The sequence below is a fragment of the Artemia sp. Qi Xiang Cuo genome, chromosome 17 (assembly GCF_049724085.1).
Source record: "Artemia sp. Qi Xiang Cuo chromosome 17, ASM4972408v1, whole genome shotgun sequence".
NCBI lineage: Eukaryota > Metazoa > Arthropoda > Branchiopoda > Anostraca > Artemiidae > Artemia > Artemia sp. Qi Xiang Cuo.
Genome location: NC_142810.1, coordinates 33,009,119 through 33,035,713, shown reverse-complemented (window position 1 = coordinate 33,035,713; position 26,595 = coordinate 33,009,119). Strand labels below are relative to the sequence as shown.

General features: G+C 36.0%; 1 protein-coding gene across 4 annotated transcripts in view; it reads left to right on the top strand.

The window, feature by feature from the left end:
* LOC148942118 (INO80 complex subunit B) overlaps nucleotides 1-26,595 on the top strand; it is a 104,667-nt gene that overhangs the window by 25,951 nt on the left and 52,121 nt on the right. For 2 of the 4 annotated variants that reach the window (XM_089103069.1, XM_089103066.1), the window contains exons 2-3: nucleotides 11,414-11,501; nucleotides 18,137-18,256. In XM_089103069.1, coding sequence (XP_088959195.1) covers nucleotides 11,468-11,501; nucleotides 18,137-18,256 — 154 coding nt within the window. In that variant the 5' untranslated portion in view covers nucleotides 11,414-11,467. Of the gene's footprint in view, nucleotides 1-7,590; nucleotides 7,715-11,413; nucleotides 11,502-18,136; nucleotides 18,257-26,595 lie in introns of those variants that run through there. The other 2 variants (XM_089103067.1, XM_089103068.1) reach the window with 2 other exon arrangements.

Here is a 26,595-nt window from a genome sequence, read left to right as displayed (position 1 = left end):
TTAGCACTCTATCTATAAGTGCTTTATAAATATTTGAAAAGCTTCTACAGTAGAATTTTGGAAAATTTTGAGTGTGGGGGGAAGGGGGATTTCAAAAACATCTTCCCATGACAAAAATTGTCTTCCAAAGTCGATTCTGATGTTTGTAGCGATCTATGTCTTAGCGCTTTAGAAATATTTAAAAAAGCATCTAAAGTAGAATTTTGGAAAATTTTGAGTTTGGGGGGAAGGGGGATTTCAAAAACATCTTCCCATGACATAAATTCTCCTCTAAAGTCGATTCTGATGTTTGTAACGCTCTATGTCTTAGCGCTTTAGAAATATTTAAACAAGTTTCTAAAGTAACAATTTTGGAAATTTTTGAGTTTGGGGGAAAAAGGGATTTCAAAAACATCTTCCCATGACATAAATTGTCTTCTAAAGTTGATTCTTATGTTTGTAACCCTCTATGTCTTAGCGCTTTAGAAATAATTAAACAAGTTTCTACAGTAACAATTTTGAAAAATTTTGAGTTTGGGGGGAAGGGGGATTTCAAAAACTTCTTCCCATAACATAATTTGTAGTCTGAAGTCGATTCTTTTATTTATCGCGCTCGATCTATTAATACTTTATGAATAATTTAAAAGCTTCTAAAGTAGAATTTCGGAAAGTTTTGAGTTTGGGGGAAGGGGGGATTTTAAGAACATCTTCCCGTGACATAAAGTGTTCTCTACAGTCGATTCTGATGTTTGTAGCATTCTATGTCTTAGCGCTTTAGAAATAATTAAAAAACCTTCTGAAGTAGAATTTTGGAAAATTTTGAGTTTGGGGGTAGGGAGAATTTAAAAAACTTCTTTCCCTGAAACAAATTGTACTCTAAAGTCGCTACTTATATTTGTAGTACTCTATCTATTAGTGCTCTAGAAATATTTAAAAAACTTCTAAAGTAGAATTTTGGAAAATTTTGAGTTTGGGGGGACGGGGGATTTCAAAAACATTTCCCATGACACAAATTGTCTTCTAAAGTCGATTCTGATGTTTGTAGCGTTCTATGTCTTAGCGCTTTAGAAATGTTTAAAAAAGCATCTGAAGTAGAATTTTGGAAAATTTTGAGTTTGGGGGGAAGGGGATTTCAAAAACATCTTCCCATGACATGAATTGTCCTCTAAAGTCGATTCTGATGTTTGTAGCGTTCTATGTCTTAGTGCTTTAGAAATATTTGAAAAGCTCCTAAAGTAGAATTTTAGAAAATTTTGAGTCTGGGGGGAAGGGGGATTTCAAAAACATCTTCCCATGACATAAATTGTCTTCTAAAGTTGATTCTGATGTTTGTAACGCTCTATGTCTTAGCGCTTTAGAAATATTTAAACAAGTTTCTAAAGTATCCTAACAACTTTTGAAATTTTTGAGTTCGGCGGGAAAGGTTATTGAAAAAACATATTACCATGACTTAAAGTTTATTCTAAAGGTAAGTCTTTCGTTTTTAATGCTCTGTCAACTATTGCTAAGAAGTATAGAAAAATTCTTCTCATATAAAAATTTCTGAAAATTTCGAGTTTGGGGGGAAGGGGGATTTAAAAAACATCTTCACGTGACATAAATTCTCCTCTAAAGTCGATTCTGATGTTTGTAGCCCTCTATGTCTTAGCTCTTTACAAATATTTAAAAAGCTTCTAAAGTAGAATTTTGGAAAATTTTGAGTTTGGGGGGAAGGAGGATTTACATAATTTCTTCCGGTAAGATATAGTGTCCTCTGACGTCGAGTCTGATGTTTGTAGCTCTCTGTGTACGAGCGCCTTAGAAATATTTAAAAATCTTCTAATGTATAATTTTGGAAAATTTTGAGTTTGGGGGGAAGGGGGATTTCAAGAACATCTTCCCATAACATGATTTTTCCTCTGAAGTCGATTCTGATATTTGTAGCGTTGTATCTATTAGTGCTTTAGAAATATTTAAAAAGCTTCTAAAGTAGAATTATAGAAAATTTTTAGTTTCGGGTGAAGGAGTATTTCAAAAACATCTTCCCATAACATAATTTGTCCTCTGAAGTCGATTCTGATATTTGTAGCACTTTATCTATTAGTGCTTTAGAAATATTTAAAAAGATTCTAAAGTAGAATTTTGGGAAATTTTGAGTTTGGGGGGAAGGGGGATTTTAAAAACCTCTTCCCGTGATATAACGTGTCCTCTGAAGTCGATTCTGATGTTTTTAGCACTCTATCTATTAGTGCTTTAGAAATATTAAACAAGCTTCTGAAATATAATTTTGGAAAATTTTGAGTTTGGGGGGGAGGGGGATTTAAAACACCTCTACCCGTGAGATAAATTGTCCTCTGAAGTCGATTTTGAAACGTTTAGGTCTCTATCTATTAGTACTTTAGAAATATTTAAAAATGCTTCTAAAATAAAATTTTGGAAATTTTTGAGTTTGGGGGGAAGGGGATTTTAAAAACCTCTTCCCGTGATATAACGTGTCCTCTGAAGTCGATTCTGATGTTTTCAGCACTCTATCTATTAATGCTTTAGAAATATTAAAAAAGCTTCTAAAGTAGAATTTTGGAAAATTTTGAGTTTGGGGGGAAGGGGGATTCCAAAAATATCTTCCCGTAACATAATTTGTCCTCTGAAGTCGATTCTTATATTTGTAGTGCTATATCTATTAGTGATTTAGAAATATTTAAAAGCTTCTAAAGTAGAATTTTAGAAAGTTTTGAGTTTTGGGGGAAGGGGGTTTTAAAAAACCTCTTCCTGTGATATAACGTGTACTCTGAAGTCGATTCTAATATTTTTAGCACTCTATCTATTAGTGCCTTAGAAATATTTTAAAAGCTTCTAAAGTAGAATTTTGGAAAATTTTGAGTTTGGGGGGAAGGGGGATTTCAAAAACATCTTCCCCTGACAAAAATTGTCCTCTAAAGTCGATTCTGCTGTTTGTAGCGTTCTATGTCTTAGCGCTTTATAAATATTTAAAAAAGCTTCTAAAGTAGAATTTTGGAAAATTTTGAGTTTGGGGGGAAGGGGGATTTCAATAACATCTTCCCGTGATATAACGTGTCCTCTTAAGTTAATTATGATGTTTTTAGCACTCTATTTATTAGTGATTTAGAAATATTTTAAAAGCTTCTAAAGTAAAATTTTGGAAAATTTTGAGTTTGGGGGGAAGGGGGATTTTAAAAACCTCATCCCGTGATATAACGTCTCCTCTGAAGTCGATTCTGATGTTTTTAGCACTCTATCTTTTAGTACTTTAGATAGACTTTAAAAGCTTCTAAAGTAGAATTTTAGAAAATTTTGAGTTTGGGTGGAAGAGGGATTTCAAAAACATCTTCCCATGACACAATTTGTCCTCTAAAAACGATTAGGTTATTTTTACTGGTCTCTCTTGTCAAATCATTTCACTAATTAATACAGTTTAAATGGTCTTATCAAAACAGAGGTTTTTGGCATGTGCCTGCTACCCTCAAGGGTAAGGGTTTCTGATAAGCAAAGCTGTGACATCACAATAAACCTGGTTTTAATATACCATAACAAAAGTCAGCAAGGATAGGAAATTAAATGGTTTAGGATTTAAATAGGATTTTAGAATATATTTTAATGAACAAGATTAAAAGCTGAAGTTGTATAAGGTAAACATTGATTTATGATTATGATAGTAATATAGGATGAAATATGAGTTAAAAAAACTAGTAATGTGCAGTAATTTACCATTATATAGAGGGGGGGAGGAGTGGAGGTAAGTACTTCAAAGTACCTTCCCGGGACATACCTTAGCATGTACATCCATCCCTGAAAGTTTCCAAGATAGCCAAAAGTAACTAAAGTAGAATTTTACCAATCTATCAATAACACTACACTTATGGCAAATATCAGTGGCATATTTTTGGGTAGTTATTAAGAATCCAGTAGTCATGCAAGAAGTCAAGTTATGTTAATGCTAATAAAATAAAACAAAATAGGATGAAAATGTAATTGTTCAGAAACAAATTTTGGCTATATTTTTGTATATTAGGGGGTGAGGGTAAAGCATAGCATATATTATATATGTAACCTAACCTAGGTTCCTTTTTTGCCCCTTTAACCCCCAAAAAACTAAAGTTTAAATCTTTGTCACAGAGTGAGCAACACCCCACAAGTCAGAGAAAACCTGTTTTTCATGTAGTATCTTGGTCTTTCTCAATGTAGTCTTTCTTGCATGACTACTGTATTCTTAACAACTACCTAATTTTGTTGAAATCCTGGGGGGGGGGGCAAAGTTAGAGCCAATTTTCCCAAATCAAATGAAAAATGAACCATACAGTACCATAAAGACAAAGATATACTAAAGAAAACTGATCAGTTTCTCTGGATGCTTGAACTATGCAAGCTTATCTTAGTTTTGATAAGATTTTTGAAGAAACTAAATTTCAGCTGGGGAGGGGGGTATGGAGGGTGCAGTTGACCCTCTCCCTGTCCCATAGCAAATTACACCCCTAGGCAATATCACAGTGAACTTAAAGAACTTAAACCCTATCCCTAAAGTGCCTTTCGGATTGTGTACCTAGGCTTAGGCGGAAACGAAGAGAATTCGGAAGAATTCTCTTTACTCTACCACGCTGTAAAAATTCTTGTTGATTAATAAGGTTGGCGTGTTTTTTAGAAAAATCAAAATAATTAAGAACAGACTTGGTCAAAAGCTCCCCGTAAGCTATTCGCAAATAATTTTTGAGACCACACTGGCTCATCATGATCAACAAAAAATCGCGAAGAAAGGAAACGAGGACAATTAACAGCCAGTGAAAAAATTGAAAAATTATGCAAATATTTCGGTCAAGACCTCCGCTTGACCGTCCTCAGTGCAGAATAAAACTGATAAAAATATAAAAACCAAACCTTAAAATAAAAACACGAAACTAAAATTGGACGACCCTTTCCTAGTAACGGTGAAAGGGTAACTGAATAAAAAACACAATCCGAAAGGCAATTTAGGGATAGGGTTGGTTTTCAGTCTTTGGTTCACATTTTAAAAGACCAAAAAAAACGACGTTTTTTCCTAAGTAATACAATTTCAAAAACTCAACAATTTCTACAGCAAAACCTTTCACCGACGGATTTTCAGCAGATATCTAGAATAGCTCAGAATACTTTCCGCCACGACTTTTGTATGGCTAAGGCTCGTTTATCATAAAAGTTTGAAAAATTAGAGTACAAAAAATTTCAGAATTCCAGATGTTTTCTTCCGAGATTTTGTCCTTGTCTGGCCATTGAGAACCTATCTTCTAAAGCTCTTACTCCGGAAGAAACCCATGTTTTGTCTAAGGGACCTAAATTTTGCCTACCTCAAACACAAGCGAATTTTGCAGAGATAGTCTCCAATGTGGAGGCAGGTATATTTGGTTCACATGGTGCTGTGGAAAATCCATATTTACTTCAATAAGAGGTGGTTAAGAATATTCTTGATTTCATTCCATATTCCCCAAGGTTAACAAATCAGGAAACACAAATTCTCAAAAAATTAAAAAAAGACCCAAACATCATTATCACCAGGGCTGATAAAGGAAATAAAATTGTTATCCTTGATAAAAGTTCATATAATACAAAAGTTACAGATATTTTATCCGACACCCATACTTACAAGCCCATAGATTCAGACCCCACCGATAAGTTCACACGTCTAGTACGAAAGGAGCTAGGAATTTTGCAAACTGAAAGACTTATTACTCCACAAATGCATAAAATGTTTTGTCCTGAAGGCAGTTCAGCCCCTAAAGTTTATGGGCTCCCAAAAATCCTCAAGTATGGAGTTCTTCTATACCCAGGTGTGATTCCTTATAGCTCTCCGATTGCCAGATTAGGATAATAGTTGTCCACCATTTTTTGCCCCCTTATGCAAACGCAAACTTCATACATAAGAAACTCAGTTCACCTTGTTGAAAAACTAAAAGACATTGAAATAAAAAAAGATACAATTTTGGCCAGTTTCGATGCCATTTCTATGTATACGTCTTGCGACATTAAAAAATGTGAACTAGCTCTTCAAAGGAAATTAGAAGATAATATTGATCAAATAGACTACAAAACACTGGACATAGAAACTATTATGCGTCTCGTCCGTCTTTGCAATAGTTCCTCCTCATATTTCCGATATAATAATCAATTTTTCACCCAAATTAGAGGTTTACCTATGGGTACAAGTCTTTCACCATTTTTGGCAACTTTTTATATGGAATTCATAGAAATCTCTGCTCTGGAAAATTTTCCGATAAAACACCGTTTCTGGGGTAGGTTTGTCGATGATGTTATTTCTCTGTGGGAGCACGGAGGAGAGTCACTTAACTCCTTCTTAACTCATCTAAACACTTTGGACTCTAACCTTCAGTTCACTATCGAACTAGAACATAACCACAAACTTCCTTTCCTAGATGTTTTAATTTTCAATAAGTCTCCTGGCCTTGAATTTTCTATTTATATAAAGCCTACGCATAACGATAGGTATTTGCATTTTTACTCCAACCACTCTCCCTGAATAAAAAGAGGAGTTGTTATTTCTTTGGTTGACCGAGTAATAAGAATATGCTCAGAGCCTCACATAGACTCAGAATTGAACTATATTAAGGACATTTTATTTTGCAATGGCTACCCTATAAAATTACTTGAGACCATTATAGACAGAAGACGAAAAAAGGCAGAGGGGAGGGCATCAGGTCCACAAGCCCCAACAGATACCGTCCCATTGGTGGATGATAAGAAACTTTTCCCTGTTCTACCCTACATTCCAAAATTGAGTGACAAATTGAAAAGAATCCTTAAAAAACATAAACTTAGCGTCGCCTTTAAAAATTCAAATATTACACAGAATTTTTTAACAACGGCAAAGATAAAACCAGCCCCATTCTGGGTAGTGGTGTTTATAGAATTCCTTGTTCTTGTGGCTGTTTTTATGTTGGTAGAACCCAACAGCAATTGGAGGAGAGGTTATCTGAGCACAAGTCCTCAATTGACAAGGCAATGAGGTTACGCCAAAGGCCTGAGCTTTTTGATTCCGCCTTGGCGCAACATGTGTACGAGAATCCACACCATTTCATTTTGTTTGACGAGGCCTCTATCGTTGCCCCCGTTAAAGGTCTCACGCAAGTTTTCAGGGAGGCAGTTGAAATAAAAAAGCACATTCACCAAAAGGTAGCTCTCAATAGAGACACTGGAGAAATTTTTCTAAGTCCCATTTATGACAAAATTATTAATTCTGATCGTTTTTACATACATCCACAAAGTTATATTGTGCAATCGAATAGAGTCTCCGATAACAATCAAACTGGAAAGCGATCAGCCTTTAAAAGTGCTTTACGCAAAATGAAATTCTGAAATGCCATTTAGACTTGTGTTTTTTATTCAGTTACCCTTTCACCGTTACTAGGAAAGGGTCGTCCAATTTTAGTTTCGTGTTTTTATTTTAAGGTTTGGTTTTTATATTTTTATCAGTTTTATTCTGCACTGAGGACGGTCAAGCGGAGGTCTTGACCGAAATATTTGCATAATTTTTCAATTTTTTCACTGGCTGTTAATTGTCCTCGTTTCCTTTCTTCGCGATTTTTTGTTTATTATTCCTTAGCTATATTTTCAATATTCTCAAGGTAGAAAAACTTCATTCAATAGATGCCACACTGACAGTTTGGGTCATGAGGATCTGCAAGAGCACCAAAATCTTCAGGAAAATATCAGTATTGCAGTTGGATATGTGCAGTTTCCCCTAGTGTTTCAGGTATTTTACCTTTGCCTGCATTGCTTTCCTTCAGACAAAGCTGCCAAGTTTTCCATATTGTCACTTCTCTTGCCAGGGCACATTCATAAACTAGTTGGGAGGAGAAACCAATTACTGACCAGCACCATGCTGACAAGTCATGAATCATATAAGTAAATTGTTATTTGTTCATTTCTGCACAATTTATTGGCAAGAAAATACCAAGCTTAAAAGTTCACAGGGTTTTTTACAGAAAAAGAGCTTTCTAAGTCTGATATGATCATCTCCAACACAGAGATAAGAACTGACCATGTATGATATTCATTATGTAAACCAAATAACAAATTAATATGATTTGTTTGCTTTTTTGCTATACTTCAGACTTTCATTTCTAAACCTAGCTCAGTTGCTACTTTAGTTACCTTTTCATTTTTTTAAATTAACTTTCACTCACCCAACACTTGACATCCAGCTGGGTAAGAAGGTTCTTATCATGGTTTGCAGAAGATGCAACTTACAAACTCTTCTTCTGAAATAGTCAACTGAACAAGTAAATCAGTCCAGATATGTCACTAAGAGTGTAAATGGTTACTCTCAGATTGGAGGTTGTGCAGCAGTCAATAAGGATTTTGTTTTGGCTGCAATTTTGTTTTCGCCCAGCTGCTGATTATCTCATGAGCTTTCATGATTTTAGAGACCTCTCTGCTTAAAAATATTAAGCTATCCTGTATAATTCAGTACCAGTTAAGAAAGGGATATGACAGGGTGCTATTTCACTGTTGTGTAATAATAGCATCCTTTAGAGCCAGAAATTGGCAAAAATCAGTTTTGCCTTCTGCAGAATAGATCTCTCACTTTTGAAATACACAGATGGTATTTTAAGCATAAGCTATTGCTTTTCTCTGATCAAAGGAATTTTTGATATGCTTAGCACAGTGTATAAGCAGATAGGTCTTGCATTTCATCCTAGCAAAAGTGAAGCTGTTGAATTTTGTAGAAGAGGAGCAAATTCAAGGGATTGCATTGTTAAGTTTGGTGATCATGATGTTGTGTTGTCAGATTCTATTGTTTATTGAGAAATGCCTTTTGGGATGAGTATGGTTTTTGCATTTGCCCTATAGATAAGTTACTTTGGTGAAAAGGCAAGAAAAACAGATGGTGCTCTTTCACCAGCAAAAAAACAAAAATATAACCAACAGGTTTGAGCCTGGCTCAATGCTTTGGCTATACCACATTTTTAGCTATATCTCTATTTTGAAATATTTTTTCCAAAAGTGATAAAAGACAGCTGCATTCAGATTTTTATAAACATGCAACATTTCTGCTTAATTTATGACCATGGACAAAGAATACATCAGTGTTGAGCTGGTTTGGCATACTCCATTGCAGCTTTCATTAAGCATTGGACAAAATTCTTAAAGGCTTGCCATTTTGATTCATCCTTAAGTATCTGTGTGCAAATATAATATCTTAGTTTTTATTCATTTCTTTTTTTGTTTGTTGTTGTTTTTTACTTTATTTATTTACTCCATTTGTAGTCTTGTACTGTTTTTCATATGGGTAATAAAATTATCTGTCCGTTGTTCAAGCCATGACATTGGAATTAAATAAATAAGAAATATATTAAATCAAAACAGTTGATTGGATCAAAAAGTTTCTTATTGGAAGGTCTAAAACAGTATCAGTAGATGGAGTTCTGAGCATACTTGAAGTCAAGGTAATCAGCAGTGTTCCCTGGGGCTTGGTCCTTGGCCCTTTGTTATTTAACCTGTACCTCAATGATCTAGTAGATGGCATCAACTCACAGATTCTACTGTATGCAGACAACACCATGCTGTATAAAGTAATTAAAACAGCTGCCAATGCACAATCTACAAGAGGACCTGGACAAGCTCAATAGATGGATGTCCAACTGGCTGATGGAAATCAATATCGACAAAAGCCATAAACTGATGATAGGGAAACCTACTATCCAATATGAATATAGACTAGGAGGCTTACCAATCACATCATGCTAGGAGGAGCACGACTTGGGAGTTGTCATTGACAGCAACCGCGACTTCCAGGCCCACTATAACAGCATTATTGGGAAAGCAAATTGTGTTGCAGGAGTTTTAAGGCGTAACTTCACTTTTGGAAATGATAAGACCCTTTGCCTTCTCTACAAAGCTGTGGTACAGCCAATCCTTGAATACCGTCATTGCACTACACATTTACAACAAAGACATCAAAGCTCACGAAAAAGTTCAAAGACAAATAGCAAAGTTCTGTCCAACTCTGAGAAACTTAGCTTACGAAGATAGGCTCTGCAAGCTCAAGCTTTGTTCACTAGCTTATCGACTGCACCAAGGAGACCTTGTTGAGGTATACAAGCTTTGCTACGATGCCTACGAAAACATCCAGGCTACCAATGTTTTCAACTTCAGCCACATGAACCTTCATGGTCACAACCTCAAGCTTCAAGAGGAGAGGTTCCAAAAGGATAATGGCTGATGGGCATTCAAGAACTGAGTAACACAACACTGGAACAAGCTCCCCTTCAAAGTCATCAATGCCAACTCATTAAACTCATTGAAGCAGGAACTGGACAAATACTACAGTGAAAGTGCCTATAATTTTTGTCAATTAAAAAAAATTTTGTAGAGGCCCTGTGGCCTATTTGTTTTGCATTATATTATCATTATTATACCCTGGATCCAATAGTCTTCTCATTTAAGTGGTTTATTATTTGTCTGCTCTTTAGTCAAGCTATCTAGGTCAAGGATTTCTAAAATTATAATGGTTAGATTTGATAAAGAACAGGTACCATTATTACAATGCTGAACTAAATAATTATTCGTTTATTCCATGCCATTTGTAGTTTTGTGTCCAGAAAAATGGAATGTATAAATGCCTTAAAGACTGGGAACAGCCATGTCAATTTCTGTAAGAACAATAGTGAGTTAAATTTGAAGTTTATAAAAAAATCATTTATATTGTGGTATAGTTCTTATAATGTTTCATGTAAACTGATGCCCAATTTGCACAAAAGCTGAGATGCTGAAAGGGATTCATTAAATCCCAAGTTGTAACTGTTCTTGAAGAGTTTTTTAGTGTCTATTAAGTGAATACTGTTGTTTTGGTTTTCAAATGGGTAGACAATTGCCCCATACCTGTAACCAAAAATGCACACATGATTTATATGCTATAAGACTAGAGGATATGCATAACTGATATTAAAATTGGTGCATGTTCCCTGCTTGAGCCTAGAAATTTTTTTGATATAATTATTGCAACAATACTTAGCAAGTGTGTGTGTTGAGAAGGTTGGTTCAGATCTTTGACCCTTCTTCCAAATATCAAGCTTTCTCCCAATCTTATCTATAGTTTTCAGATAACTTTCTCATTATTATTTCAAAGAATTATGCCCCTTACCAAAAGAAAGTCCCAACCCAAAAGAAGGAACATAACAGGGGCCTGTCTGGGGTCATAATGTGTGAACAGCCTGGAATATTGATTTTACAATTGGGTAAGGAAACTTGAATATCTTTTTTATATTATGCAATGGTGCCTGTCTTAAAGCTAGCCATTCCCCCATCAGGAATCCTTTTGAGGTACATGTATGTGTCTCAAAGTGATATTCTTTTTCAAACTCTAAATTTGTTAATAAAGTACTTAATCTGTAGAAATAGATCTCATCTATTGCTTGTCATGAATTTTTTTTAACGTTTTTGTTTTCAGACAGAGTTGACATTTCTACCAAAGACACAACACGACTAGATTGGCAAGTTTCTAATGTCACGGCGAAAGATTCAGCAAAAGGCCAATAGTAAGTTTTTCCTTTTTAACTGTAGACATTTATGCTATATTGCAGTCTCCTTATAGACTAAATTGAATTTAATTTATTTAAATAAAAAAAATTACAACAAAACAAAAACAATATGCTGTAGACTGTAACAACTTGTGCTTGTTTAATAAGCATATGACCATACAAAAATAATATGGTATTATACATGGCTACCCAAGGGATGGGTGGGGGGTTTATAGATAGCTAAGATATTTTTTGAAAAGTGTTGCTAGCCAAGAAGTCTTATCAGAGTCAACATTAAAACTCATATGGCATATCAAACTTAATTTTTTTTTAGATAAAATTACATTTTTTCGATTGATTGTTTCTAACTAGTAGCATATTGGTTCTATATAGTATATTGTTTCTAACTAGATTCTAGTACTATAATGTTTCTATGGTCAGGCTTGTTGATAACCACCATAAAGCCAGATTTTATGAATGCTCTGGACTCTTAATTCACCTTAACATGACATTTGTAAAACAAAAGTGGAAAATTAAGATGGCAATTTTCTTTTAAAATCCTATATCAACACTAACTTGTTCCCAAGTGACTGGCTTATTTGATTTAACTACTGTTTGACCTTTTTGGCTGTTGCTGCTCTTGAGCCTACCAGCTAACACTGAAAGACATCTATACAAAAGTATCTTTGATATCCTGTGACATAATAACATCTGCGAGTAGGTCAGACAGATGGTAGCAAGACTTATTCCTGGCCCATCATCACCTGCAGATTGAAAATCGTCGTGAAGCCAAAAGGAAACCAAAGTGGACTCCAGTAGGCATGGCATTCCAAGAAGAAGCTGTATTGGTCCTTCTTCCATTCTCGAAATTTGGTGAATATGATGACAATATTTTGATCAATCTGGATCTAGAAGGAGTAGCTCATAGTGGTTAGCAGTCTGGAAGTTGTCAATCCATCTTCTATGAGGTTGGTGTTGGGCTGTGTGCCCTGCACTGTTCCTTCAAACGTGATTTTGGGTAGCTTGTTGGCTGGCATTTGTTGAATATGACCAAGCCAGTTGAGCTGTTAACTTTTGATTCAGTCCATGATGTTGTGGGAGGAGTTCATGAAGGTCTTCATTTGACAATCAAGTCTATGTAAGTAATCAACACTATATAGCAGAGGCACTTAGCTTCAAATGTTTAAAGTCTTTGTTCATCATAAGCCTTTGTTGACCAAATTTTTGTTGGAGTACAAAATAATGAGGATTCTTAAAGAGTTAACGAGCTGTACCACCAAAGACATTGATAGAGCCTTGCTTTTCCAAATTGAGAAGCTAGAGGCTGCTAAGCCAAGTTTTCACTAGTTCACTAATCTGATTGGTTAATCATTAACACTATACACCTGCAAATTGAAAAATGTCTCTTTCTGGCATTTGACCTGTTAACACTTATGCTGGGTTAAATTTTTGAAACCCGTTTTGGAAGTTATTATAATCCCAATTTCAGTCATTGACCAGTTTTGAGCTATATTATCTGGATTTTTTGTTTTACTGTTATGTCAAGGCCCATGAAATTCACATGCCCTGAGTGCAGACTTTGTGCCGCTAGTGGAACAGTGTAGTGCAGTCGGTGTCAACAGTGGTTTCATCCAAAGTTTGTAGGCATTTCTATTGAGGAGAGAAAACAATGTGGTGAGTGGTTATGTTTAAACTGCCAGTCCTCCCGTTCTTTGAGTGATGACCCTGAACCACCTTTAACACCACTTTCTCCATCCCCTGGCTGTGAACCACGCTCTACACCCAAGTCTGTCACAAAACTACAACCCTAAAATCAGTTTAAAAAAATCAAGCTTCCCAAGCCCCCCCTTGTGTTGACTGTGTTAAACATATCAAACAGCTGGCTGATCTCTGAGCTAAATACAATTCCCAGTTAGAGAATAATTTAGACCATGAAGTAGCCATAGAAGATTTGAAAAAAAAAAAAAGTTGACATATTTCTCAATGACGAAAAAATTGGTAACGATATACTCCATGAACGTGATCTGGAAATACAAAAATTAGGTGAAAATATCAACTCCCATAATTCCCACCGCCTTCTTATGGAAGATGAACTCTACATTCTAGAAAACAATCAAGTGACCCTAAAATCGAAATATCAACAAATTACAAGAAAACTTAAAAAACAACGAAGCAATTATTAATACACTAGGGGATCAATTATCAGAGTTCAGCAAATCCACCATTAATTGCAAAGTATCCCAAGAGAGCATACAACTACCTACGTGTACTATGAATACTGATGACGCCCTTGAGTTCGTGAATAGTCCAGTGACTTCCGGTTTTTTGCATAAATTATCAGGTGATAATGAACAAAACAAAGGGATTAATAAGGTTTGGAGAAGTCATTACCAGATGATGACATTGTTATTATTTTTGAAAAAATTACGAAAGTGATGGATTAAAGGGAAATAAATGTAAAAATAAGCAGAAAGGAAAATGTGATCTGCAAGCATTTTGATAGTGGTTTCTGCAAGTTTCGCAAACAATGCAAGTTTCTACATATTTGTCGTCAATTTATTTCGAGAGTCTGTGTGTCTGATAAGTGTAATTTTGACCATGTCGATCAATGCTCTGTTTTATCTTGTATTTATAAGTCATGTACATTTACACATACATCTTCAGGGTTAGAGCGTAGGTTTAAAACCCAAAATTTTTTAGGGCGACGCCGAAAGTATTCATGACCGGTTTAAATTTCCAACTTTCCTACTTACCAATGCTGGGAGCCTGAATTTTGATAAAATTACCGAACTCGAGGGTATCTCTGAAATTCATAAAATTAATATTATTGCTGTGACAGAGGTTCAGTCCCAGAACCCATATTTCCTAACAATCAGCAATTATACTCAGTTTATAAAGCTTCGCCCTCCCGATCACACTCTCGGGAAAAAGGGGGTGGTATATTATTTTTTGTCCAAGATAACTTCCAACCTAAACTCATCCCCACCCCCAACTTATCAGATTATGATGAAATTCTATGGCTGAGCCTTAGACCAAAAGTACTTCCCCGCCCTTTCAATTTAATTGTAACCACCGTCTTTTATCATTCCCCTAACCAAAGTATTGACCAGAAACGCAAATTTATACAACAATTTCTTATAAGTGCTGACTTTGTGTTATCAAAGAATCCGAACGCTGGTATTTGCTTACTTGACGATGCGAATGACCTGACGATAGACTCTATCTGCACCTCTCTTAATATTAAACAACTGGTTAAAATATCTACAACAAAAGTTAACACCTCACTGGATGTTATTTGTTCAAACATGAGTAAGTATTACAACTTCCAGCAAGCACTGCCACCATTAGGAGGCAGTTATCACTATTGTCTTCTTTTTTCTCCCTCTTCAGCCATTGAACATTCCTTTACTACCTCCATTGGGGTTTTCCCTCCCCTCAGTGACACAGGCCTTTACTCTTTTGGATCATGGCTGACCAGTGAAAGTTGGTCAGACCTTTATAATTCTAATAGCCTTGATGATAAAATTTTGATTTTTCACAAAAAACTAATTGCTTCCTACTCATTATGTTTCCCAGAAAAAAAAAATCAGAAAATGCTCCAGTGATAAACCTTACATAAATAATCACATAAAAATGTTAATCCGCACGAAAATAAGCTTATTTAACAGGGGTAATTTAGCTGAAGCAAATAAATTAAGAAAGGAATTACAAAGTCAAATTAGAAAAGCTACCCGAGCCTACTATAAAAATAAAATTAAAAACTTGTGCCATGATAAACCAAAGAATTAGTACTCTGAAATTAAAAAAAACTTACCGACAAGAGCCAAGAACAACTAAATTTTAATATAAATGAACCTCCAAAGACCACAGCTAATGACTCCAATAAGTTTCTGGCTTCTATTGTCAAGAGTATCCCACCTCTATTTTACGCATTTCCAGATATTACTGATCCTTTTTCACTCCCACATATTTCTCCACTTGATGTTGTAAAAAAAAAACTGGAAAACTAAAACGATCAAGCATTTGCCCTTTAGATATTCCTTTTCCTCTGATTAAAGCTTTCAGTGACCTCTCAAAACCCCTATCCACCCTGTTTAATGAAATTACCGAATCTGGACTGTTCCCTCAATATTGGAAACAAGGCTTTATTACCCCAATCAAAAAGAAAAATGGGTAGCCTGGCTTTGATGGCATTCGTCCTATTACCCTCACCTCAATTTTTTTCAAATTGTATGAAAGTTTTCTCGCAGACTGGCTTAAGATGAAAGTCCCCCCCCTCATTGATCTTAGACAGTTTGGTAATTTCATATCCACGTCAACCTCTCATTACCTAATCCATCTTGATGATATCTTGGGTAAATTACTTGAAAAACCTAACACTTGGCTTAATCTGATTTCTATTGATCTTCAAAAAGCTTTCGGTTTGATTAACCACAATTTACTCATAGATAAACTTATAAATGAATTCCACATTGAAAATTTCCTTGTTAAGCTCGTTGCCTCTTTTCTCTCTAACATATCCCAAGCAGTTAAATATCTAAATCATGTTTCAGATCAACTCCCCATACTTAATGGCATTCTTTAGGGACTATTCTAGGCCCTCTCCTTTTTTCTCTTATGATTAACACCCTTTCAACCCTTTATGACAATAGGTGGAAATTTGTTGATGACTTGACAGTTTTAGAGATATGTCATAAAAAGATTTTTAGCAACCCAATGGGCATACTCCAAGATATTGCCTGTGAGGCCTCTTCCCTTGACATGACAGTTAACCCTTCTAGATCTGAAACAGTCTCAGTAACTCTCCTTAAGTATCCTCTCCCCTTTTTCTTGCTCCCATTCCTCCTGAAACCTCTGTCAAATCTCTTAAACTCCTTGATGTTACAATTTCTTTCAATTTGAAATGGGATGCCCATATAAATAATATCCTACGACAAGCAAACTCCTCGCTTTCCCTCCTTAAAATTTTAAATAGATTTAGTTGTCCTCAATCATATTTACTACAAGTATACATTTCTTTCGTGTGTCCCATATTAGAGAATGCTTGTCCTGTGTGGCATCTTGGCCTCTCAAATGACGCAACACAAAAAATTGAAAATGTCCAAAAGAGAGCTCAAAGAATTATTTTTAGAGAGGGCAAGGTACCATATTTGCATTTGTTAAGTATTTTTCTAAACTAGAGACCCTCGACCGGAGAATAAATAATTTATGCAGCCGTTGTGGTAAGTTGGTCCTTTTGAATCCCCGTACTGCGAATCTTTTCCCTGAATATCATGTACCTGATAGAAGTCATCCTCCACGAACTGTGTCCCAGCCTATCCCCACCTTATCTCCCATTCTTTGTTCTACCTTGCGGTATAAGAAATCTTTTATCCCTTTTTTTTACTGATATAATAAATAGTTGTTAATTTGTACATAAATTTTATCTTATCTCTTACATGATAAAAAAAACAGCTCGTTCTTCTTTTTACTCTTTTTTCTTGTTCCCTATTCCCTTTTTATTTTGTTTTTTAAACATTTGTTAATGTATATATTATTTTTTTTTTCAGTTTTATCAGTTTTTATCTTTTTAACTAGTTGCCATTTTGCATTTTTAATATAAGTGACAAAGGAATCATATAGCATTCCGATATTTTTTTTTTTTTTTTTTTTTTGCATTGGTTGCCACTTTTTTAGTTGTTGTGGTTTTGTTTTGATTTTCTTGTTTATTTGTTTTTTATGGACTTCGAAATTTGAATTCGGCCCTTCAGGGCCTGTGATAGTAATTTCTCGAAATAAATATCTATCTATCTGTTATATAAATATAAATATCTATGACGCTGTTGTCGTGTGTAATATTTTTTCGTACGTTTGTCTTTAATGTGGCTTGGGGACATGGTACCCTTGTTTTCCGACATGTTTATATTCAAGAGAACTGTAGAGACTTGTCAGTTCATATCTTCTTCATGGATAAAACATCAGAATCCTTGGTTGAGATTGGGGGTTGTGTACAAATATCACGTTTAGAAGCAACACTGGTGCATTTTGATTGCAGTGGACTGGAAGAGCAGCAGTTAAAACAACAACGTGGGGTTTCAGTATAGTGAAAAACACAAATAAATTCAAAACTTTATTCGAACCCTTCCTTGAGGACACAAAATTTCACACTCATAATAGCAAAATTGATTTTAACAGCGATAGAACTGCTGATTCTAGTTGCATTGCATAGTATATACAAGATCTATGAGGAGCTTTGAGGTATCCAGGTCAGCAAAAATTACTTCTTCAACCTCCCAAAATGTCTTAGTTAAAACTTTAGCTTGAGATTCCAATACAGTTTTCAAAATGGACGCGTAGCAATCTGAGATTCTGATGAAGTTTTTAAATGAACCAATAGAAATGTAACATTGCTGGAGTTCAATAGTGCTGTTGAGCAATTCCTTTCGTCTTAAAGGGTCATTCGAGAAACCAAAAGGAAATACTGATTGAAGTAGATTAGACTGAAACGTTTGAATCTGGTAGTTGCAGGATATGATGATCATATGAAATCTATTATAAGTTGTATTTAAACTTGTTCAACTTGGTAATATTTGTTTTTTCTTTGCACCAATCCCACTGTTTAATGAAATTTTTGTCAGTATAACATTTTTTTCCACAGCCATTCTTTGTTTCAGATGATTTTGTATATTATTTTGACTCCAAGAAGAAGCCAAAAACCAAGTCTCCTAAAAGCCAGAAAGAAGATCTAGTTGATGTGGACGACACAATGGACATAAACACAACAGTGGAATCTTGTAAAAAAAAGTTTTTGTTTTCTATAACTCTAGCAGTTTGTGGATAATTGGTTTTGCTAGGTAGTTCAAGAAACTAAAGAGACTCAATTCTCTTCTTTCATTTTCTGTGTAAAATCTCGATTGAGGCCGAAAGTTCGACCTTGTCAAAGCTGCGAATCCTTTCAGATAATAGGTGGATTTTGCAAGATTCAATATTTAGGAGACTTCAGTGATATTAATTTAAGGGAAACGTACTAGGGGGCATGAATAAGTTCAGTGGAGTGACTCAGGTCGTTAGAATCTCAATCGAGGGAGTCAATTGTAAATCGGCTAACTCACTAAAACACGAAGTCTAATGCTTTTTTTGTCAATTTGAGGCAGTAATTGTCGTTCGGACATGCAAGATTAAGAATCGATCAAGAGAGAAGGTCAAGAGTAATAAATTAAAATCCGATATTTTAATTCTTACGCTGGAGGCTTGAAAAACTGGAGAAATATTCATTTTCGGAAAAGAAGTTTTTCAAAGAAAAGTAAAGAGCCACATTGAACCTAAAACCAGTAGAAATAAATTTCTGTTGTAATTCAAATCCAAAACAAACAGAAATTAAATAAACAATCATACAAAACATGCAGATAACAGGTAGTAATATAAATGAATAAGAAAATCTTGAAACGAGCAAAAATTAAATTGAGTATTCAAGTCAGACTTGAAACGAACAAAAATTACCAGAAAAAGGAGTTTGGCTTCTGCCTTCTTCCCCCTCCCCTAACCGCAAAATTCTTAAGTCTATTGCGTCATTTGTGCTTTGGATTGCTGAATCTAAAATTGCTAAAATCTTGAATCAAATAGTCATTTTATTTTTAATAGGTCTTTCCAAGGACTGTTCGAGACACATATAGCTTTCAATAAAACGCAAAGGACATGACAGGCTTGATACTTGTACGGTTAGATGAGGGGGAAGAAGGCAGTGGCCAAACTCCTGCTTGTAGCAATTTTTGTTGGTTTGAAGTCTGACTTGAATACTTAATTTAATTTTTGCTCTAAGATTTACTTATTCATTTATATTACTGCCTGTTATATGTATGTATGCCTCGATTTTTATTTATTTTCGGTTCGTTCTGGGTTCCATTTATTCTTTAATAGTAATTTCTAGTCATTTTGACTTTGAATTATTATAGAAATTTATTTCTACTGGTTTTAAGTTTAATGTGGTTCTCTACTTTTCTTTGAAAAAGTTCTTTTTCGGAAAGGTTTTTTTACTTTATCATTCAATATAAGGACATGTCTGTTTCAACCTGTTAAAATATTCAACGCCCTTTTGATGTAAAGAGTTCTTGAAGCATAAAGCTCTTTGACTAAGAATTTACCGACAGCTAAAGAGCTGTACTTGTGGCTCCTCTCAAATTATACTGAAAGAAAATCCTGGCTAAGAAGTCATTGATAAGATTTTTGGTCGTCTGAGCTTGTTTTACAAAGAAATTCGTATTTCTTTTGATACAGTGTAGCTAATGCGTGTTGTCACGCTCTGTATCAAAGTGGGTTTAAAAAAAGGGTTACTGCTTATTATTACTATGGGTGGAATCACCAAACTGAGTCGAAACGCAAGCTAAAAAGGCCCATTGCCTCCATTCTATTCAGACATAATTATGCTTAAATCTATTTCTTATGTTTATACCTTCATATATAGATTATAAAAATCAAAAAGAGAAATCTCTTAATTGTCTGTGTCGCATCTGCCCTTCCATGGCTGTCATCTTTTTTTCCCTCTGCAAATTTGCAGTACCTAGGTTTACATTGTAGTTTAATCCAATTGAACGTGGTATCAGGATTCAGAGTCGTTCGATTTAGCCCTTGTTGTCCTAGTTTAGTAAGGGAGGAACAATTTTTAGCTTAAGGTATGACTGATAGTTATGGTCTGTCTGATACTCTTGAAGTCACTAATCAGTGGTTTCGACCAAGAATACAGTTTAAACCCCTTTCACAGACACGTGTCCACTGTTTGACACTTGTTGGTGCAGCAATGTCATGTACATCCAATCTTTGTATGTATGTATGTATAAATTTATTGCCCATCATACACATAAAATACAACACTGATGGAGTATAAAAAAGGAAAATGGAAAACAAACAAATAAAGTCTGACAAATACAAACAGAACCAAAACATAGAAGAACAGACAAGAAGAAAAAAAAAATACAAATAGGGGCAATTATATGTAATAACAAACATATTATCAAGGACGGACAATTTCAGAGGTACTTTCACCAATAATCTGCCTCCGATATCTCTCATTTCTTTTATGCACTGCGGACACTGGACTTGCAACTCCATACCGCGAGGATAGTGAGCTGTTATTAGTCTAGAGAGGCAGCCTTAGCAAATATTTTGCAAACTTGTAGAAACACTTCCGTATATCCCTAATATCTGAAGCAGTAAGAAGAGACCAAAATGGTGCAAGGGCAAGTAGATGCGGAACAGCAAATGCATTATAAACGCTAGCTAAGATAAGGCGGTTAAATTTAAACTTTAACGCAACAAGTAAACCATACGCATTCCTAGCTTTTCTGGCAAAAAAATCTTTCAAAATTTGACGCATGGTGCGAAGATTTGGCCCAATCGGTATACCAAGATACGTTAGTGTAACTTGTGCTTTAATAACATGTTCACCTAACTGAACATTTGTCGGGCAATTTGAACAGTGATTGAACACCAGGAACTCAGTCTTACTCTCATTAAATCGAAGACCTATACGTTTATACTCCCTTTCGAGAATTCCTAAATTTTTCTCAATTCCAAAGGCTGTTCTACTAATATCAAGGATGTCATCAGCATAGTTAGCTAGCGAAACATCAACACCATTAAATATGCATGTGGTGAGAACTTTCTGTTGTGGCACAATGACAGTATTATTAAACAGGGGGGGGGGGAGAGAAGTAACAGCGCCCTGTATAACGCCCTTTTTTACTGGAATTGAAGGAGTGAGTTCCACGGTAACCTTAACTTTGGCATTTAGCTTTTTATACATATCACGTATCGATTTAATGACAGAACTATTGACTCAGTGCTTATAAGCAGTCAATAAGATATGTGGATGTATGCTCGTGTCGAAAGCTCTAGATACGTCTAGCTAGGCAAAATATACTACTTCATTATTTTCAAGAGTATGTAGAAGTAAATTAGCAATCAAATGGTAAGCATGGTAACGGCCTACTTATTTCCTGAAGCCGAATCGGTTATCTGGTGTATAACACTTAACAGATATCTCGTCAATAATCAGTAACTCAAAAAATTTGCATAAAACCGGTGAAACCGTAATTGGTCCTTGGGCTTTTCTCTTTTTAATAACGGGGTTATTACTCTAGTACTAAACAAATCAGGAACTATACCAGAACAGAATATCACCTGAAAGGGTAAGGTCAGATGCTGAATCAGGAGAGGGGACCCACATCTTAGATGCTGTGCACAGAGACCATCAACACCACGAGAAGTTTTCTTTTGCAGCTTAGAAATGTACCCAGGAACCGCAGATCGAGTAACAATAAAACTGATCTCATCAGTTGATTGGCCTAAGCAACCATCAAACCCCCTTTCATATTGGTTTGACAATGATGGATCAGGCTCGGAAAATTCACTTTTAAAGTAACCATACCACTGGTCACTGTTAATTTTGAAAGCATTATAGGCTTTTGAATTATCTCTTTTGAGCAGTTTCCCTACGAAAATAGGTTCACTTGTGGCTTTACTTGATAGTTCAGCAACTGATTTAGCCCGGTGTTGCCTAAGTACTTTCGTAAAATGTCACTTTGTTTTTAGACGAATTTCATTTATCAAACCTTGCCGTGGCATACCACACTCCTTCCAGACATGAAACCAGAATTTTGATTTAGCGAGGTCAGGGTTACCTGACCAACCATGCTTCTCAGTTCCAAGACGTACTCTTCGTATGGGTAAACTAGCACGCTCGGCAGAGCGTAGGGCGTAAACGATCTCTGCACAGTAAATATTCAGCAATATTTGCTTCTCTGCAAAGGTTAATAGTTTTTTTTTGGGAAAGTAGATGAAACGGCACTTTGATCTTTTTCAAAATAGAATCACTAACAGCCCGGAACATAAACATATCTGCACGAGCCCAGTCAGTGGTTTCATGCCATTTACTATCATTGTCTGGACTTGGACCACTCGGTGCAATAAGTTGAACGGGGAATATATTACTGATAGGCATATGGTCCGAGACTTGGAAAGAGGATATAAGTGAGGATCCTTAATCTGGTGTCCTATTCGGGGAACACATGAGGAAGTCCAGAGCAGATGTCGTACCAGAGCTATGGATATATGTGAAACCTTGGGCATTCTCAACCACCAAGGGCCGAGGGCACATACTATTCAGAATATTAGCACAACTGCTACTGTCATCAAAAAGGTTACAGTTCATATCACCAGCAAGGATTATTGCTAGGTTTTGCAGTTCACAATCAGACACGAGGGAACTGACTTGGCGGCATGCTTGATTAAATTGTCCGTCTGATGTAGCATTACGGTAATCGGTGGGTAAATACACTAAGACCACCACATAATTCTGAATTTTGACTGCGAAAGTGTTCGGGCATGAGGACGTTTCTAGCAAGAATAACAGTACATCCACTCGGCCGACCAGCCCCTGAGTGTCTAGCTGCACAAATTATTACGACAGTAGAAGCAGTCTTGCTCAATAAACATGGACTGTCAGCAGTGAGAAGGTGCTCTTGTAGGTAGAGAATCTCATTCGTGTCACATAGAGTTTGGACTACGAGTAATTTCACTGAGACACCTCCATTAATATTCCATGATGTAACGCGTAGCTCAGTGCTCATTTTAGGGGATTCATAAGTTTCTGTGCGACAGGACATTTGTAGCTATAACAAGGATGGTCAGCTTGCCTGCACAGCACATCATCCATGTTTTTTGACAGAGGTTTTCTAGCTTGTTTGAGTGTCCTATCTTCACACTGCGCTAACAGCGAGTAAAAGCTTCAAAGTGCTGGTCAAGATCTCCGTAAGCTTGTCAGCTGTAGCAGTGAGGAAGGAGAGGGAGAAACTTACCAATGCGGATTCTCTCGTACTCGATTATCACTGACGAGGAAATGGCTGCTAATAAGTCTTCTTGGCGAGAGAACCGAAGCTTGTAGGACCTAGTTTTACCGATATTAAGACTTTGGTACAGTTAGTTATCAAGTTCTGCAACTGACCGTCAGTAACACTGTCAGGAACAAAACGGGCAATTTCATAATACACTGGAACTTTTAGCTGTAGGCTTAGCGATTGGTCCTTAGATTTAATAGCATCAGCGACAGCAGTAGCTTCATTTTTATCACTTACGATGAAGCACCAAGTATCTTTTCCCGGCCTGAGCTCAGTTATCGCCGACTTCGAGTCACCACACAAGTTATCAATTAAAATTTTGCGGTCCTTGGGGTCATTCAGTGTTTTAGGTGGATTCTTTAATATAACGGCAAAAGAGGGTTTGGATGATTGTGTGGGTGCTTAGGACAAAGAAGGCAGCGGGTTGCGCTTCGACAGGACGTAATTATCGAATTTGACACATAGTTCGTTCATTTTACGAGTAAGTGTAGCACTTGATTCCCCTGCGATAACTGGTACTTCGTCAGGCTCGTACAGCACGAAACGGGGTAGGGGTATCTGCTTTTCATCACACTTTTCAAATTTTTTTAGCATGTCCAGACAGTTATCTGCAGCTTTCTGTCGGTCACTTGGGCGATTCACGCAGTTTGCATAATTCTACAATATTTTCTTTACTTCCATTAACGAATCAGTGCTAAAAAAGTCTGCACCAGTATTCGCAATATCGGCATAAACATTCCCTACAGCCCGGGGCACGGTATAAAAAGTTCAATACTGGAGACCACACTAGCTGCTGGCTCCGCATTGTATGTAGCAAACAAATATACAGCAGGTGTCTATCTTAGTCTGAAACAAGGTTGATTAGCCGCACATAGATCACCGGGAGCAAGGGAAGCGTCGAGACCTGCTCACCTGTCCCCTGCAATTTAAGGCTAATTAAAACCGGCAGGTACCAATATGGCGCTTCCGGCAGGTTCTCTCCACTCTTCTTCTTGGTCCCAAGCGATCCACGCGGTACTGTTGACGCACCTTAAGAAAAGGTTGAAATTTGGTTTAAATTGACTGAATTCTAGTAATTTGGCTAAATTTTTTTATATACAAGATTCGGCGGAAAAAATTGCCTATTGGCAACCTCCAATCGGCAACAATGAGTTAAAATAATTGTTCCCAGGGGAAATCACAGAGGTCAAAATAACCAAACAAAAGATAAGCCGATTATAAATAAAACTCTTCAAATAAGAGTCCACTGGGAAATCACTCACAATATAAAACAGGGTTTTATCCAAAAAAGAGTTATTTATACCACAAGCTCTTATCCCAACCGAAAAGGGGTTGTGGCTTGAAAGCAAAAGAGGAGTACTTCCCTGGTTCTTCCGTACATACAAAAAAGTCCTGATTGGAGCTAATACCTAGAGGGAAGAACCTCTAACTGTAAAGTCAGTTCTAACTGGGAAGATCAGTATCGATAAATCAAGGAAAATTATTGTAAAATCAAATAATAGATGAAGGGCATGAGTAAACTCAAAACGGGCAGAAATTAACATAAGTTGGGCGCAAAACCCCTATGCCTTCCAAAGGCCAGAGCAAAATTTGCACTTTACTGAAAAAATATAAATGTTTTTACTTTTATAACTTTAACAAATCAAATAATATTAACATTTTGATCACTAAATGACAGTATATGTATATTAAACTGACAATGCATATTCATTTTTGTTTTTTCAGTAAAGTACAAATTTTGTTTTGGCCTTGGGAAGGCATAGGGGTTTTACGCCCAACTTGTATTAATTTCTGCTCGTTTTAAGTTTGACTCGGTTATTTATTTTAATTTATGTTCGTTTTGGGTTTCATTTATATATCGATGCTGATTTGTGGTAGTTTCACGCTTGGTAGATTATTCCATTTTATTTTTGTTCTTTTTTTGTTTAATGGAGGTCTTTTCTTTGAAAAACTTATTTTGTAGAAAAAGTTTTTTTTTAATTAATGTCTGTTCGTTTTATATTGACATAGTCTTTTTCAGAGAAAAAGAAAATAATTGTTTAAATCTTTTCGATTTTTTAAGACTTTATGGTTTGGCCTGCTATTTGTATGCTGGAGAAAAATTTTCAGCAATTTTTAACAACATACGCCCTTTTAAAAATCAGGACACCAATAGTACTGTTTAATTTAGTTTCATACCTCCTCTAGTTGACCTGAAATGGAAAACTTGATACCATTCGCAAAAAAATTTGTTTACTTTCTTTGACAGCTTGGATACACTTACGCTATTTTGATTTGGTTAAATTTTAAGAGCAGAAGTAGCCCCGAAATCTTTAACATAATACCCTCAGTCGTTCTTGGGATACTGCTGAGATGCCTTACTGGGAATTAGCATTATCACAGTGCATTTTGATTTATCTTAAGGCAACATTTTTTTTTTAAACAAAATGGGCAAAGGGGAGGGTGGGCGTGGAAGGGGAGTAGTTGACCTCCAATCACTTTCGACTATAAAAAAGGGCATCAGCCCTTTCCATTTTCAATCGAATGAGCCCTTTTCGAAGTTCCCACGACATTTCCTTCGATACGAAGTGCCCTGGTCTAAACAACAACAACAACAAAAAATAATATATTATACCCACATCAATCTTTACTATAAAAATGCCAAGCCATCCAATCATTTTCGACTTTAAAAAGGGCACTAGTCCTTTCGATTTCCAATCGAATGAGCACTTTTGGAAACGACAACGCTTTCTATAAACACCTTATATGCCCCCAGGGCATAAATTACAACCCTTACCCTAAGGTCATTCTCAATGTTTGGGGGAATGATTGGTTTGGGGAGGGGCTAGTTGCTCTCCACTATCTGTATACCATTAACAAGGGTAAAATCTCTTTGAATTCCCAACCAAATAAGTCATTGCTTAAGTTTCTACGACCTATCCTTCTGTAAAAACATGATATACTCCCTTGGCAGACCTTAAAACCCAGACCCCGAGGTTTGTAGGGGAGTCTACTCAAAAACACAGTTTCAATCGACAAATCAACTACGCTGAACAAAATGGATATCTCAAAATTTTGATTAGATATGGTGGAGGGAATGCTGGGCTGCGGGGATAGTTGCCCTCCAATCACTTTTGACTATTAAAAAGGGAACTAGCCCTTCGGATTTCCAATCAAATGAGCCTTTTTTGAAGTTTATACGACAACGCCTTCTATAAAACCCTTATATGCCCCCAGGGTGTAACTTATAAACTGTGCCCTGA